An 18,525-nucleotide genomic window follows, 5' to 3' on the forward strand; every position below is an offset into this window, starting at 1 on the left:
TAGGAGCAGTATTATAGTAGTTATATTCTTGTACATAGGAGCAGTATTATAGTAGTTATATTCTTGTACATAGGAGTAGTATTATAGTAGTTATATTCTTGTATATAGGAGCAGTATTATAGTAGTTATATTCTTGTACATAGGAGGCAGTATTATAGTAGTTATATTCTTGTACATAGGATCAGTATTATAGTAGTTATATTCTTGTACATAGGAGCAGTATTATAGTAGTTATATTCTTGTATATAGGAGGCAGTATTATAGTAGTTATATTCTTGTACATAGGAGGCAGTATTATAGTAGTTATATTCTTGTACATAGGAGCAGTATTATAGTAGTTATATTCTTGTACATAGGAGGCAGTATTATAGTAATTATATTCTTGAACATAGGAGGCAGTATTATAGTAGTTATATTCTTGTACATAGGAGCAGTATTATAGTAGTTATATTCTTGTATATAGGAGCAGTATTATAGTAGTTATATTCTTGTACATAGGAAGCAGTATTATAGTAGTTATATTCTTGTACATAGGAGCAGTATTATAGTAGTTATATTCTTGTACATAGGAGCAGTATTATAGTAGTTATATTCTTGTACATAGGAGTAGTATTATAGTAGTTATATTCTTGTACATAGGAGCAGTATTATAGTAGTTATATTCTTGTACATAGGAGCAGTATTATAGTAGTTATATTCTTGTACATAGGAGCAGTATTATAGTAGTTATATTCTTGTACATAGGAGCTGTATTATAGTAGTTATATTCTTGTACATAGGAGGCAGTATTATAGTAGTTATATTCTTGTACATAGGAGGCAGTATTATAGTAGTTATATTCTTGTACATAGGAGGCAGTATTATAGTAGTTTTATTCTTGTACATAGGAGCAGTATTATAGTAGTTATATTCTTGTATATAGGAGCAGTATTATAGTAGTTATATTCTTGTACATAGGAAGCAGTATTATAGTAGTTATATTCTTTGAAAATTCTCTTTTTATTGAAAAGTATATTGAAAATACATACTACAACATTATGCAGTGACATATACAAAGTGGTTGATATCGTACATTGCTTTGAGTATACATAACAGCTTGAAGGACTGTAGATATGGACCTAAACAGAATTCTGTATATAAATAACAGGACAATACTAATTTCCCATTTTTCACATATAGACAGAATAATCATATCCCATTATACAAGTATTATGCAAAGGTTACAGATGCATCTTACCAGTATATAAAGGTCTTGTAGTATGACTGGTGAACATAATGACGCAGAAATAGAGGAAAAAGGGGAGGGGAAGGATATGGGGATAGGGACAAGGAATAGGGGGGAGGGAAGGATAAAGAGGAATAACCAAAAACAACAACAATCCATCCATGACACTCGTTCGTTTGCAGCATATTAGATATCTAAAGTGCATATTGAATGTATTCATATTCACAGGTATTATTTTGTCAGTGACTCAGACATGGTCTAGAACGCGTACCATTAATGCGCATATATACCCTCTACCCGTGAGCTCATAATGTACCACTACTAGCAGACCCGTGTGCCGTCTGACTATTCGGAGGGTCATCCCTAAACATGAGCCAGGGTGTCCAAAGCTTCACATATTTATTGTGATTCCTGTCCTCCCAACTCGCCAGTTCCTCCATACGACAGATATGGTCCACCTTGTTCAGCCATGCCTCCACAGTGGGGGGTTCTGTACTCAACCAGTGCTGCGGGATGAGCAGCCTTGCCGCCTGGAGTAATTGGGTGGTTAAGCATCTTTTTGAGGGAGAGAAAGAGGGAGTCGGGAGCCACAGGAGCACAAGAGTAGGGGGCACTTCCACAACTACATGTGTTATTTTCTGAATAGTGGATAAGACACCTTCCCAGAATGGACGGATCCTAGGACAAGACCAGAAGATGTGAGACAGAGTACCTGTATCCTCCAGACACCTCCAGCATTTATCGTCCTGTCTCATACCCCTGATAAACATCTGCTTTGGAGTCATATACCACTGGGTGAGGACTTTGTATGTGTGTTCCTGTATCCTGGTACACCTTGAGAAACCGTGGGAGTGCGCATGTATCCTCATAATGTCAGTCTCATTCAGATCCATCTCAAGTTCAGCAGCCCAATGCCTCAGGTATTGCGGTGTTCCAGGGGAGCGGGGAGTAACCAAAGCCAAGTAACACAGAGAGATCAGTTTACGTGGGATGGACTCAAATGTTAAGAGTTTCTCAAACCAAGACTGTGTAGGTTTATGTCTATTACTCTCTATTAGTGGTCTGGATACTGAGTTAAGTTCAATCAGTTCTAGAAAATTACACTTTTTTATAAGGTTATGTAATGGGTGTTGATCAGATAAGTCCCCCGAGGTCGCCCCCAGGAATTCCTCTGTTGTAAACTTATGTAGTTTATGCCAGGTCGTGGCTATTTGTTTGGTATTCGGTCGTATAGTGAAAGGAAGAAGATCCGCTGGCATAGATGGAGAGGGGTTATTTAGGAGGTTAAGTTTGCCATTTAACTGTTGAATTACTGAGGCGGTTCCCCTAAGCAGAACTTGCGACCTAAGATTAGAAGTAGTAAGACCCCAGAGGCCCGCCCTCTGGACAGATGAAAGTTGGGCAAGTTCTAAGTCGCATCCCCAAGTCTGGTATTTAGTAGCGTGTAGCTGAATCCATCTTTTTAAATGAATCGCCTGATAGTATAGGTGTGCGTCTGGTAACCCAAACCCCCCCGTGCTCCTCCCCTGTATCAGCCTGCTATGGGCCAATCTAGCGGATTTCCCACCCCAAAGGAACGTTCTAAATAACCTCCTGACCTGGCAAAAGAAGGACATAGGGATAAAAACGGGCAACATTTGCATCACATACAGGAGCCTGGGCATGATGAAGGCCTTCAGAAGGTTCTTTCTACCCATCCAAGAGACATATGGGATTTTAAGCGAGTGAAGCTGCTTCTGTATATCATTTAAGAGGGGTTTAAAGTTCAAACTGAAAGTTTGGTCCAAATCTGCTGGTAATTTAATTCCTAAGTAGGAAAGATGAGAACCCTGCCAGATAAACGGGGTTGTGCCTTTTAAAGAGGAAATCATTTTGCTTGGCGCTGAGACGTTCATCGCCTCTGACTTTGTATAATTAACTTTAAAGTTAGAGATCCTCCCATATAATTCGAAAAGGGATAGAAGATGCGGAAAGGCCTCGACAGGGTTTGTGAGCATAACCAGTAGGTCATCCGCATAAGCGGCATTTATAAATTCTACAGAACTATCCCTAATTTTGAGACCCTTTATACCGGGGTGTTCTCTTATAGCTTGCAGTAATGTCTCCATTACCATGACGTACAGTGTAGGTGACAGAGGACAGCCCTGACGAGTCCCGTTTGTAATCGGGAACGATTGGGATAATGTACCATTTACCCTTATACGTGCACTAGGTTCATGGTAGAGGGACATGATGGCAGTTTGGAATTGCTCTGGAATGCCAAGTTTATGTAGGGTTTTCCTCATGTAGCTCCAGCTTACCCTGTCAAAGGCCTTTTCCGCATCCACACCCAAAAGGACCAGTGAGGCCTTCTCTTTCTTAGCTAATTGCATTGCTGAGAGAACCCTACAGGAGTTTTGATTTCCCTCTCGTCCAGGCACAAACCCGGCTTGGTCCGGGTGAATTAGTTTCGGCAGAAGGGGAGCAAGGCGGGAAGCCAGCAACTTTGCCCATACTTTAACGTCTACGTTGAGAAGCGATATCGGCCTATAACTGCCGCATTGGTTAGGATCTTTACCTGCTTTTGGGAGAATTGTGACCGTCGCTTCCAGGGATTGCCTATGGAGAACAGAACCATTTAATAGGGAATTACACCAAGTGGCCATACGAGGGGTTAGGACAGATGATAATTTTTTATAATACCCCACAGAAAACCCATCAGGTCCAGGGCATTTCCCCATTGGCATGGAGCTCAGAATATTTGATATTTCCTCTATTGTGACTGGGGCAAGGAGTTGTTCCCTATCTTTGGTCTCCAGTTTGGGCAGATTGAGGTTCCCCAAGAACTTGTCAGCAGCCTCCTCTATATTAGCTTCTGTGTCTTCATCTGGGCATTTGAGCCCATAAAGCTGACTATAGAACTTATGGAATTCTTTCGCAATATCTGAAGTTTTATGTAATAGCCTGCCATCTTTATCTTTAATTCCAGCTATATAGGAAGCATCTTTTTTCTGCTTAAGTAGCGAAGCCATAAGCCTCGTCCCTTTGTCTCCATGAGCATAAAAACGGAACTGGGCATATTGGTAGGATTTGGCCTGGTGATAGTTAAGGTGATCTTTTAATTTTTTCCTAGTTAGTGTTAGTTCTTGTTGGGCCTCTGTGGTTCTGGATTTTTTGTGCAGAGATTCTAAAGCTGAGATCTTCTCTAGTAATGTATGAAATGTTTTTTGTCTTTCCTTCTTTTTCCGACTACCCAGGGCAATCAGCTCCCCTCTGATGACCGCCTTATGCGTCTCCCAGACAGTCGTGACAGAGACGTCATCCGTGGTGTTCTCCCTAAAGAAGTGTTGTAATTTAGCTTCTATGTCTCTCATTCCCTCCACATCATCCAGCAGAGTCTCATTTAACCTCCATTGTCGAGATTGCTGAGGTAATTCAGAGAACACCACGGATGTCGTGACAGGAGCGTGATCTGATACTGTCATAGGATCAATGGTGGAGTTACTCACCAGTTCAGCGTGAGCGTCAGAGATGAAAATATAGTCTAGCCTGGAATAGACCTTGTGCGCAGCTGAGAAGAATGTGTAATCTAAGTCAGTGGGATGAGTCAGGCGCCAAGTGTCCAGTAAATGGGCCCCTGCTAGATGCTTATTAATCCTGCCAATAGCCGCTTGGGTCAACTGTGAGGAATGATCTGAAGCGTCTACTAGTGGGTTTAGGGCCACATTAAGATCCCCCCCTATTAAACAAATGCCCTCTGCAAAGGAAGTAAATTTAGTCAATGTAGTCTTCAACCATAGGCCCTGACCCCGGTTAGGACTGTATAGACTTGCCAGTGTTACCAGCACGGTCCCAATTTTACCTTTTACGAACATAAAGCGTCCCTCTGGGTCAGTCAAGGATGAGACAAGGGAGAAGGGAACCCTCCTGAATATGGCAATCCCCGCGCCCCTGGAAGCCTTGGCATGAGAGCTGATGAACCACTGATTAAAGTAGGACTGGGAGAGTTTAGGAACATGGCCGAGCTTAAGGTGCAGCTCTTGGAAAAAACAGACATCCGTGCGTCTCTTCTTTAGAAGTCTGATCACCTGTGAGCGCTTTTGGGGGGTATTAAAACCCCGTACATTGAATGTAGTGCAGTTAACTGCAGCCATCAGTGTAGTGATATACACATGTGCGTGCATATAATAACATACGTGAGCATGGACAGGGAAACAGGGGGAACAAACAGGGGAACGCCTTGTCCTGGACAAGGTCCTTTGATCCCTTTAGCCAGAATTTTGTTAATAAAAGCAAAATATGTAATCCTGCAAGCAAAAGGGGGTCAAAGGAAATAAGAGAACTCCGTGCGGGAGCACAGGGACCACCGGTGACAAGGTGGGAGCAGGCCGACATAGTGTCAGACAGTACTGCTCCTGGCCACAAATCAGGGTTCCCCACCCCCACAAAGTGTGCTGACATTAGTATACATGTGTGAACATAGCCACTCCTATAACTGCCTGAGAGAATCTGGCTATACATATCAGGGAATCCCAGTATACTGTGTGCACCTACTAACTGACAACCTGAGAGAATGCATTACTTATATAACCTCTATGGTAGTCGCCCATAACAACATGAAGTGAATGCAGCTTCCACCCTCCACATAGGGAGCAATGACGTCCTCCATCTTAAATGTGCTCCTATAACATATTGAACATTAACCGAGGAGCTTGCAATCTAACAGCCCACATACGACCTGTGGAGAATGTTCAAGTAACTCTTTGCTTTGCTCCTTTTCTTGGTGGCACCTTCGACCATCTGGAACTATCAGGGAGTTCTGGGAGCGGGACGCCAGTGTCCGCTGAGGGCAGCCATGATGGGATATCTTGTGGCGTGGTGTTGAGCAGCTCCCATGCCGCCGGCAGATCACTGGGGGTCCGGATCGTGCACCTCTTTCCTTCCCTGGAAAATGTGAGGCCAAATGGAAAAAGCCACTTAAAGGGGATCTTTCTCTGGCGCAGAATCTCGGTGACAGGGCGCAGGATTCTTCTTTTATTCAGGGTTGAAGGCGCGAGATCCTGGAATAGCAGAATCTTGGCTCCATCATGCTTTAGATCTCCCTTCTCCCTGGCCGCTTTAAAAATCGCAGCGGTATCTACGTACCGCAAGAGACCGCAGACCACATCACGAGGGGGTTCTCCCTCCCTGGGTTTAGGTCGCAGAGAGCGATGGATGCGCTCAATTGTGACTGCAGATGCACCTTCAGGGCCCAGCAGGGATGTGAAAATGGCTGCCGCTGCTGCAGGAAGCTCCTCATGTGACACTGCTTCTGGCAGGCCTCTGAAGCGCACGTTTTTGCGCCTGCTTCTATTTTCCTGATCTTCAATCAGGGCATATGCATGATCCAGAGAAGACAGGTAAGCAGAGCTGTTATCTCCAATCGCACGGGTGTAATCCAGGATGGCCCCCTGTGTATCTTCAAGCCTCTCCACTCTATGGCCGATGTGCTTAATGTCCTCCTTTATCTCAGTGAGCTCCTGCATCACCGGCCGTATCACTGACAGGAGGGCCTGTTGTAGGAACCTCTTTGAGATAGGTTCAGCAGCTTCAGCCTGCGATCCCTGGGAGCCTTTAGTAGCCGGGCTGTCTGCTCTCTCAGCCTCCTCCATGCTGTCATCAGGGTCAGGAGGTGCCATCTTAGGTCTCTCTGTTACTGGAGCTGCAGGCCGCTTGTTAAGGTATTTCTCCATCTCAGAGGGACCCCGATCTTGCTTGAGGGGTTCAGGTCTTTCTTTGGGCAGGTATTTGCCGATTTTCCCCATATTTGTGCAGTTAAGAAGCGAAATAAACCACTTTGTGAGGCAAAGAAGAGGAGAGCTCTCCTCACATGCAGCCGGTCAGGAAGCCGGTCAAGCTCCGCCCCCTATAGTAGTTATATTCTTGTACATAGGAGCAGTATTATAGTAGTTATATTCTTGTACATAGGAGCAGTATTATAGTAGTTATATTCTTGTACATAGGAGCAGTATTATAGTAGTTATATTCTTGTACATAGGAGGCAGTATTATAGTAGTTATATTCTTGTATATAGGAGCAGTATTATAGTAGTTATATTCTTGTACATAGGAGCAGTATTATAGTAGTTATATTCTTGTATATAGGAGCAGTATTATAGTAGTTATATTCTTGTATATGAGAGCAGTATTATAGTAGTTATATTCTTGTACATAGGAGCAGTATTATAGTAGTTATATTCTTGTACATAGGAGGCAGTATTATAGTAGTTATATTCTTGTACATAGGAGCAGTATTATAGTAGTTATATTCTTGTACATAGGAGCAGTATTATAGTAGTTATATTCTTGTACATAGGAGCAGTATTATAGCAGTTATATTCTTGTACATAGGAGCAGTATTATAGTAGTTATATTCTTGTACATAGGAGCAGTATTATAGTAGTTCTATTCTTGTACATAGGAGCAGTATTATAGTAGTTATATTCTTGTACATAGGAGCAGTATTATAGTAGTTATATTCTTGTACATAGGAGACAGTATTATAGTAGTTATATTCTTGTACATAGGAGGCAGTATTATAGTAGTTATATTCCTGTACATAGGAGCAGTATTATAGGAGTTATATTCTTGTACATAGGAGCAGTATTATAGTAGTTATATTCTTGTACATAGGAGCAGTATTATAGTAGTTATATTCTTGTACATAGGAGCAGTATTATAGTAGTTATATTCTTGTACATAGGAGCAGTATTATAGTAGTTATATTCTTGTACATAGGAGTAGTATTATAGTAGTTATATTCTTGTACATAGGAGGCAGTATTATAGTAGTTATATTCTTGTACATAGGAGGCAGTATTATAGTAGTTATATTCTTGTACATAGGAGGCAGTATTATAGTAGTTATATTCTTGTACATTGGAGCAGTATTATAGTAGTTATATTCTTGTACATAGGAGCAGTATGATAGTAGTTATATTCTTGTACATAGGAGGCAGTATTATAGTAGTTATATTCTTGTACATAGGAGCAGTATTATAGTAGTTATATTCTTGTACATAGGAGCAGTATTATAGTAGATATATTCTTGTACATAGGAGGCAGTATTATAGTAGTTATATTCTTGTACATAGGAGCAGTATTATAGTAGTTATATTCTTGTACATAGGAGCAGTATTATAGTAGTTATATTCTTGTACATAGGAGGCAGTATTATAGTAGTTATAGTCTTGTACACAGGAGCAGTATTATAGTAGTTATATTCTTGTACATAGGAGGCAGTATTATAGTAGTTATATTCTTGTACATAGGAGGCAGTATTATAGTAGTTATATTCCTGTACATAGGAGGCAGTATTATAGTAGTTATATTCCTGTACATAGGAGCAGTATTATAGTAGTTATATTCTTGTACATAGGAGGCAGTATTATAGTAGTTATATTCTTGTACATAGGATGCAGTATTATAGTAGTTATATTCTTGTACATAGGAGCAGTATTATAGTAGTTATATTCTTGTACATAGGAGGCAGTATTATAGTAGTTATATTCTTGTACATAGGAGCAGTATTATAGTAGTTATATTCTTGTACATAGGAGCAGTATTATAGTAGTTATATTCTTGTACATAGGAGCAGTATTATAGTAGTTATATTCTTGTACATAGGAGCAGTATTATAGTAGTTATATTCTTGTACATAGGAGCAGTATTATAGTAGTTATATTCTTGTACATAGGAGCAGTATTATAGTAGTTATATTCTTGTACATAGGAGCAGTATTATAGTAGTTATATTCTTGTACATAGTAGCAGTATTATAGTAGTTATATTCTTGTAGAAAGTGTAATAACAATGTAGGAATCAGGCAGTACACATGTCACATATGTGAAGAAGGAGTTTATCTCCAGCCTCATGACAGAGAAACTCATACCTCTATCCCCTACCAAACCATCTTGGTATTTTCTGCCTAAGATCCATAAGTCACTGAGCCAACGCCCTGGCGTCCCATTGTGGCAGGGATTGGCTCGGTGACTGAACCATTTTCTAGATGTAGCACGCAGTTAGCGTGATGATGTCAGTGGTCTGAGGAAGCGCGTTGCTGCTTTTCTGGCTGTGTGAGAGCTGTTCCGCCCGCCTTTTATTGTTGATGCCTTTGAAGATAATAAAGGAAGTTATTTTCTACACTGGCGAGCGCCGCCGACTATATTCTACCTATTTGTGTCAGCTTTGGCACTTTCCTTAGATTGTGAGCCCCATTGGGGACAGTTGGATGCTGATGTCTGTAAAGCGCTGCAGAATATAGTAGCGCTATATAAGTGCACAAAAGAAATAAATAAAATAAATTTACTTAGATACAGCAATACACAGGGAGCTCATAATCCGTTTTCTGCCTTCATTCTCACATTTTTATAAGACTACTAAGCGATGAATCTGAAGTCTGATTTGAGATTTGTTGTTCCCACCTTTCAGGCCTCCACTGTTTAACAACACTCAAATAAGCAGCACAGAGTATTTCAGTAAGCGGGTGTTCTGGTCTTGTAGGGGAGCAGTGATGTGATATTGTCAGTGAGAACAGGGCTGCATTTTACAGCAGTAATGCCATGGTTTTGGGAAGGCCTTGGAATTGGCAGGATTACATTTTTATGTCCTAGGCCTTTATTTTTCAGATGATGGAACTAGTGACTGAATCAGGTCCTGAACGGCGTTACATTGTATCATTTGGGAAGTGTATGTTACCGTAAGGCACGGATGAGTGATTTAGGGCACTGTACGGCACTGATGTCTACTTTAAAAAATAAATAAAAATAAAAAAAAACTCTTAAAACAATAACCATCTTAATACAGAGAGTCTGCGCCCTTCCCCTTTCTTCCGAGGTCTCTGCCATTTGTTTAGACGGGTCCATCGTTACTTTTGACACATCGAGACATCAGTGTCCTTTCTTCCTCCAGAACATGTGACATAACTGGCGTCAGTCTTAGCCCCCATACGATATGGTAAGAAGCGGTTCTTCACCCTCCCTCTCCCACGTAGAAGCAGCCCATCTGCATACACAAAGACCGTCCCAAAGGCATTGGTACCAGGGGGTGACTCAATGACCCCCTCCATAGTGATATGGTGTATTCCATGGGAGTCCAGGTAGTAGCCACCACTGTGGTCATGCCCAGCAAAATAACACACAACGCTCTGGTGAGACTGGATGGTTCTGAGGATCTCACCGTAATTCCAAGCCAAGCAGAGACTCCTTTTGGCTTTTGGGTGGATAGGGATGTGACCTGCGATGGAGATACAATGATGATGTATTATACTTTATATTTAAAGGGTTCTCAAAAATATTATTGACTTTCAGAAAGTTTCCCCAGGATAAAGCACTTACCGGCAATGATCACCCTCTCGCCATTCTTGTCAGAATACGTGAGGACCCCATCCAGCCATGCCAACTGCTCTTTTCCCAGGCCACCATTAAACTCCAACAGGTGAAAACCTTGTGTACCTACAGGGAGAATAAAACAAAGTTCAGATCTCAAGTATGTACAAACCATGGAACGTTCTACCTCTAAGACATGTGGTCTCCAAAGGTCTGTGAAGGTCCAGCTGCCCTTGGCATAGAGGCAGCCATGTAAACTCACAATGCATTGGCATGAAGAGGAGTTATGAAAACAACCAAGTGAGAACTCCTTGAAGTTTCCATAATTCTAATTCATTCCCTGGGCAGTGACCACCCATGCTTGTCCACCTCCACATTGGGAGCCAAGGCCAATATTAACAGTCCCTCCATCTTTCTGAGCACGTACCATTGAAGTCATATTGGCTGCTGTCTAAGAAAGCTAAAGACTTCCGGTGTCCATCGCTCATCTCTTTTCGGCCAAGGACACTTAAATCATAAGTGTCTATAACAATGATTCTGAACTTTGAGTGAGGACTGAAGTGATATGCGTAATAGTCCTTGTTGTTTGAGGATCCTTCACTCCTAAGGTCGAGTTCGTCTTGTCTTCTGTCCTCCAGCCAAGTTGTATTAAGCTTTGAGTCCATTAAATAATCCCGAGTAAAGTTATAAAATTCATGATTGCCCCAGATGTGGTGGAAAGGCATCTTGGCCGTCTTAATCATGGTAAGAACCATTTCAAGTGAAGCTTCTGACTTTTCGCATCTCTTATTGTAGCCATCAATGATGTCTCCAAGTTGCAACACAAATGTGGGTCTGATGTCCTCCGCGTTCCACTTCGTTATGGCTTCCTGGAGGTGGAGGCAGCTTTGGCTGTAGTATCTCATGGTTTTCCAGCCACTCAATCCATCTGGTTTATCTGCATGCTGAATATCTGCTATCACCCCAAATGTAAAATGGGGGTGACCACGACTGGAGGAGCCGCTCATGTCCGTCTGTGGTTCTCCCATCCTATAGAGAAGAATACCAACATATAGCAATAAATCAAGAGGATCGTTACTGCCCAGAGACACCAGAGCAGCTGATGCCGGCAGGGGAATCCCAACATTTACAATATGGTTTCCTCAAAACCTAAAAGAGGAAGGGTCCTAAGGTCAGTGATGAAGGGCGAAACACAATGGGTGTGAGTAAATTCTGAGCTCCTGGGGCAGGGATGACAGGAGTGATACATCCTGGGAGTAGATTGTGAGCTCCTGGGGATAGAAATGATAGGAGTTATATAACATCTGCAAGAGTCGGTTGTAAGCAACTGGGGTCATGGATGATGGGAGTGATACGCTGCGTGTGAGAGGGAGGTTAGATGGTCAGGGGACAGGGATTATGGGAGTGATACTATGTGAAAGTAGATTATGGTCTCCAGTGAAAAAGGATGATGAGAGTTAGGGCTTGTTCAAATTGCAGGGTCCGCGATCTGTCCGTTTTGCTGTGCGGAGACACAGATCGGAACCCACGGAAGCACCCCGTAGTGCTTCCGTATGGTTCCGTTCCGCATCTCCGGATTTGAGGACCCATTCAAGTGAATGGGTCCGCATCCGTGATGCGGAATGCACACGGCCGGTGCCCCGTGTATTGCGGACCCGCCGTATGCGGGCCGCAATACGGCAACGGCTGTGTGAATGAGCCCTTATAACTGTGAAAGTAGATTGAGATCTCCTGGGAACAGTTCTGATAGGACTGATATTATGTCAGAGTAGATTGTCAGCTCCTGGGGACACAGATGATGGGAGTCATACACTCACAGAAAGTTACGTCAGCTTTACAGTGCGAGAACCCCACCCAACAGCACCGTGTATCTCAGCTTCCAGGACCCCTGGGAGTGTGACATGGGAGGATCAGAGTTACCCCTGACTTCTGAGATACGGAGGACCATACCCCTCCCACCACCATGTTAATAATGGACATGCAGCGGCGGAGTGTCACTTACCCTGGAGCACAGCGTCTGCTCCTCCGTCACTCTGCCCTCCGCTTATATACACTAGACCAACCCTCTTAAAGGGGCAGGAGTGTAACCAGCCAGACATGTGACATTCCAGGTCTGCAGTGGCCTCCTATGGAGATGCACTGAACATGACATCATCATTTCAAAATAACAAACTTCTCATGTCATCCTCCATGCCTAACCCAGCTTTTCCAGACTCAAGAAAGATAAATCCACCCAGTTGTGCAATGAGAACCCCCCGTTATATCACAGCCATACTGACAATATGTGATTGCATTATTCACATTAGTTATGGCACCAATACTGGCTATCACTCAGCTTTCCCAGGACCAGATATAACTAAGAAATTCCATGCATATAGTCCATACATAGGAGAGAAGACATGGATGGACATCTACAGTTACAATGCTGTATGACTAAGCTCACTCACCTGTGACCCAGAATAATGCCGCCACGTAGGGGAGAGGCTTAATAAGTTATAGGTGTCGCAGGAATGTTGCTAAGCAAGAAACGAACACAAGACACAGAGATCATTGCAGATTTGTCTGATCGTTGTGAGGGTTTTCCATTGTCTAACTGCAGTAAACAAGCGTCACAGCATTCATTTCTAGTTTCCTGCTGCCGAAAATGTACTGAATATTTCTAACCTTGTGCTATCTGTATTATATAACAGAGCAAATATATCACAAGATACATAAGAGATTTACTGTATAAATATGAGTAGTACTACAATATAACTACTATAATACTGCTCCTATGTACAAGAATATAACTACTATAATACTGCCTCCTATGTACAAGAATATAACTACTATAATACTGCCTCCTATGTACAAGAATATAACTACTATAATACTGCTCCTATGTACAAGAATATAACTACTATAATACTGCCTCCTATGTACAAGAATATAACTACTATAATACTGCCCCCTATGTACAAGAATATAACTACTATAATACTGCTCCTATGTACAAGAATATAACTACTATAATACTGCTCCTATGTACAAGAATATAACTACTATAATACAGCCTCCCATGTACAAGAATATAACTACTATAATACTGCTCCTATGTACAAGAATATAACTACTATAATACTGCTCCTATGTACAAGAATATAACTACTATAATACTGCTCTTATGTACAAGAATATAACTACTATAATACTGCTCCTATGTACAAGAATATAACTACTATAATACTGCCTCCTATGTACAAGAATATAACTACTATAATACTGCTCCTATGTACAAGAATATAACTACTATAATACTGTCTCCTATGTACAAGAATATAACTACTATAATACTGCTCCTATGTACAAGAATATAACTACTATAATACTGCCTCCTATGTACAAGAATATAACTACTATAATACTGCCTCCTATGTACAGGAATATAACTACTATAATACTGCTCATATGTACAAGAATATAACTACTATAATACTGCCTCCTATGTACAAGTATATAACTACTATAATACTGCCTCCTATGTACAAGAATATAACTACTATAATACTGTTCCTATGTACAAGAATATAACTACTATAATACTGCTCCTATGTACAAGAATATAACTACTATAATACTGCTCCTATGTACAAGAATATAACTACTATAATACTGCTCCTATGTACAAGAATATAACTACTATAATACTGCCTCCTATGTACAAGAATATAACTACTATAATACTGTTCCTATGTACAAGAATATAACTACTATAATACTGCTCCTATGTACAAGAATATAACTACTATAATACTGCTCCTATGTACAAGAATATAACTACTATAATACTGCTCCTATGTACAAGAATATAACTACTATAATATACTGCTCCTATGTACAAGAATATAACTACTATAATATACTGCTCCTATGTACAAGAATATAACTACTATAATACTGCCTCCTATGTACAAGAATATAACTACTGTAATACTGCTCCTATGTACAAGAATATAACTACTATAATACTGCTCCTATGTACAAGAATATAACTACTATAATACTGCTCATATGTACAAGAATATAACTACTATAATACTGCTCCTATGTACAAGAATATAACTACTATAATACTGCCTCCTATGTACAAGAATATAACTACTATAATACTGCCTCCTATGTACAAGAATATAACTACTATAATACTGCTCCTATGTACAAGAATATAACTACTATAATACTGCCTCCTATGTACAAGAATATAACTACTATAATACTGCCCCCTATGTACAAGAATATAACTACTATAATACTGCTCCTATGTACAAGAATATAACTACTATAATACTGCTCCTATGTACAAGAATATAACTACTATAATACAGCCTCCCATGTACAAGAATATAACTACTATAATACTGCTCCTATGTACAAGAATATAACTACTATAATACTGCTCCTATGTACAAGAATATAACTACTATAATACTGCTCTTATGTACAAGAATATAACTACTATAATACTGCTCCTATGTACAAGAATATAACTACTATAATACTGCCTCCTATGTACAAGAATATAACTACTATAATACTGCTCCTATGTACAAGAATATAACTACTATAATACTGTCTCCTATGTACAAGAATATAACTACTATAATACTGCTCCTATGTACAAGAATATAACTACTATAATACTGCCTCCTATGTACAAGAATATAACTACTATAATACTGCCTCCTATGTACAGGAATATAACTACTATAATACTGCTCATATGTACAAGAATATAACTACTATAATACTGCCTCCTATGTACAAGTATATAACTACTATAATACTGCCTCCTATGTACAAGAATATAACTACTATAATACTGTTCCTATGTACAAGAATATAACTACTATAATACTGCTCCTATGTACAAGAATATAACTACTATAATACTGCTCCTATGTACAAGAATATAACTACTATAATACTGCTCCTATGTACAAGAATATAACTACTATAATACTGCTCCTATGTACAAGAATATAACTACTATAATACTGCCTCCTATGTACAAGAATATAACTACTATAATACTGTTCCTATGTACAAGAATATAACTACTATAATACTGCTCCTATGTACAAGAATATAACTACTATAATACTGCTCCTATGTACAAGAATATAACTACTATAATACTGCTCCTATGTACAAGAATATAACTACTATAATATACTGCTCCTATGTACAAGAATATAACTACTATAATATACTGCTCCTATGTACAAGAATATAACTACTATAATACTGCCTCCTATGTACAAGAATATAACTACTGTAATACTGCTCCTATGTACAAGAATATAACTACTATAATACTGCTCCTATGTACAAGAATATAACTACTATAATACTGCTCATATGTACAAGAATATAACTACTATAATACTGCTCCTATGTACAAGAATATAACTACTATAATCTGATATAAAAGATGACCTGAGGCACTTAGGCCAGAGGGTGGTTGCGCTAGAAACAGCGCAGGAATCCATCATGGAGTATGAAGGCAAAGCCTCGGAGGTGCTGGAGGCCCATAGGGCCTTATTGAACGATGCCTTTCTAAAGCTTGAGGACCAGGAGAACCGTAGCCGTAGGCGCAATATTCGATTCCGCGGCTTACCTGAATCGATAGCGGCGGAGGCCTTGCCGACAATGGCGCGTGAAATCTTCTCCATGCTGCTGGGCCCGGATAGAGCGGAGGGTGTCGTAGTGGAGCGGATACACCGGGCGCTGCGGCCTAGGCCTAAGCCGCAAGAGCCCCCACGAGACATCATATGTGGCTTGTTGAGTTATGTGGACACTGCGGCCCTCTTGAAGAGGCAAAGAGAGATGGAGACGCTCGAATATGAAGGAACGCCATTCCAGATGTACCAAGACTTGGCGCCATCGACTCTGGCGAAGCGGCGCCTGCTAAAACCCCTCCTGGATGTCTTAAGGAAATCATCAACGCCATTCCGGTGGTTATACCCCTTTGGACTTGCTGTATCCAGGAACGGTAAAGTACTTACCATAAGATCCCCTGCCGATCTCGCCTCAGTCTGGAACTCTCTGGATGTCCCCCCTGTGGAGATCCCTTCCTGGCTTCCGGCCGACCAAGATGGCCCCTTACCGATTCCACCGCGGATCTCGGCCTGGCAGAAGGCCTCATCGGGCAGACCTGAGCGTCCAAATCGTAGCAAGGCGGAGAGGCCCCCCACCTGAGTTATGCTAATCCTTTTCCTTTTAGGAAAAGTTTATGGGCCTGAGGTTTCATTTTCCCCTTTGGTTATGGGGTTGTCTGTGTTGCACCTCTTCTCCTCCCCTTTTCAGTTCCTTGTGGCCAGGGGTGATCCTGACCTATTTTTCTGTTTTTGGGGCCTGAGCTGTTTTTTCTATATTGGCGGATGGGAATATGATGTTATAAAGAACTGCAATTACCTCTTTATTACGTGATGGACGTTGTCTCTGAACTGAGAACTTTTGATCCCCACTTACAGGGTAATGACCGGAGCGTTACCGGTGCTGGATATGTTTTTTGTTGTTGGTCTTTATTTGTTACAGACCATAGGGTGTTTCACCTGCCCCCTTGCCAATCCAACCCTGTCTTGGATGGTAATAGGTGAAGCACTCACTCTTTTTCAGATGGATATTCCGTCTGCGCTGGCTCATTGCCAGTCTCACATGTTGATTGTAATGTTTTTCTTACTTTTTATTCTTTTTTACCTTTCCCCCCTTTCTCCTCATTTTCCCTGCTCTGCTCATATACGCTATACGCTGTTCAATACTTTCCTGGGTATCTGGCTCTATCTACCTCATGAACGTATGTTGATATGTCGTCAATTGTAGTCGCCTCCCTAAATGCTCATGGGCTGAACGAGCCATGCAAAAGGTCTCAAATTATCTCCCTTCTCCTGAGGGACAAGGTCTCAGTTGCTTTCCTACAGGAGACTCACTTCAGGACAGGTAGAATCCCCAACCTCCCCCCTAAGAAATTTGTTCAGTGGTTCCATAGCACAAATGACTCAGCTAGTAAGGGAGTTAGTGTGGCTATACACAAAAATCTACCATTCAAGCATACCGCTACTTCAGCAGACCCTGGGGGACGGTACATTTTTGTAAAGGGTGTTTTAAGTGATTCACCGGTTACGTTTGCCAATCTTTATGCGCCTAATAGAGGCCAAGTACCATGGCTCGTTCAGACCCTTGCTGCATTATCCTCATTCTCAGAGGGCTTATTAGTATTAGGGGGCGACTTCAATATTGCTCTGGAGCCAGCGATGGACACCTCGGCGGGTAAACCCTCTGTATCCTACAGGCTCTTGAAAAGAGTAAAAATTTCCTTGAGGAAACTTAAAGTATTAGATGTCTGGCGGGCCTTGAACCCCAACGGACGTGATTACACCTTTTACTCACATGCTAAATTATCTTTCCATAGATTGGATTATATTTTCATGTCTGGTTCGCATTTACGTAATGTCTCTGGAGCCCGGATAGGTAACATAACAGTATCCGACCATGCCCCTGTCATTGTTAACTTTTCCCTGTCTGAACCACAGAGAAAGGAGCGCATGTGGCGTCTCAATGACACCCTGATTCTAGATCCTAGGCATGCAGATAAACTCAGGGCCTCAATATCTGAATTTTTTGCGATCAATGATACCCCAGAGTCGCCTCCTTCTCCTTCTATACTTTGGGAATCCCACAAGGTGGTCCTAAGGGGGGAGCTCATAGCCTTAGGAGCTTTCGTGAAAAAACAAAGGACATTGGCCCTGGACGCCCTACTGGCGACCATATCCCGTCTAGAATCTTCCCACAAAGAATCACGGGCTATAAGCACCCTAGCAGAACTAACTGAAGCCAGAACAAAACTAAAAAATCTATTGAATGTCACCTCAGCAAAGTTGATACTTCGTGCCCGATTTAAGGCCTATGCTCATGGGGATA

General features: G+C 41.2%; 1 protein-coding gene across 1 annotated transcript; it reads right to left on the minus strand.

The window, feature by feature from the left end:
• Nucleotides 1-9,485: 9,485 nt before the first annotated feature.
• On the minus strand, nt 9,486-12,675 carry LOC121005235 (manganese-dependent ADP-ribose/CDP-alcohol diphosphatase-like). Its single transcript, XM_040437849.1, has 4 exons — nt 12,569-12,675; nt 10,994-11,595; nt 10,576-10,692; nt 9,486-10,474 (listed from the first exon to the last, which is right to left on the minus strand). The coding sequence occupies exons 2-4, from the start codon at nt 11,592-11,594 to the stop codon at nt 10,107-10,109; spliced, it is 1,086 nt and encodes a 361-aa protein (XP_040293783.1). The 5' UTR covers nt 11,595; nt 12,569-12,675; the 3' UTR covers nt 9,486-10,106.
• Between the last annotated feature and the right edge of the window lie 5,850 nt (nt 12,676-18,525).

This window comes from Bufo bufo, chromosome 6 (assembly GCF_905171765.1).
Source record: "Bufo bufo chromosome 6, aBufBuf1.1, whole genome shotgun sequence".
NCBI lineage: Eukaryota > Metazoa > Chordata > Amphibia > Anura > Bufonidae > Bufo > Bufo bufo.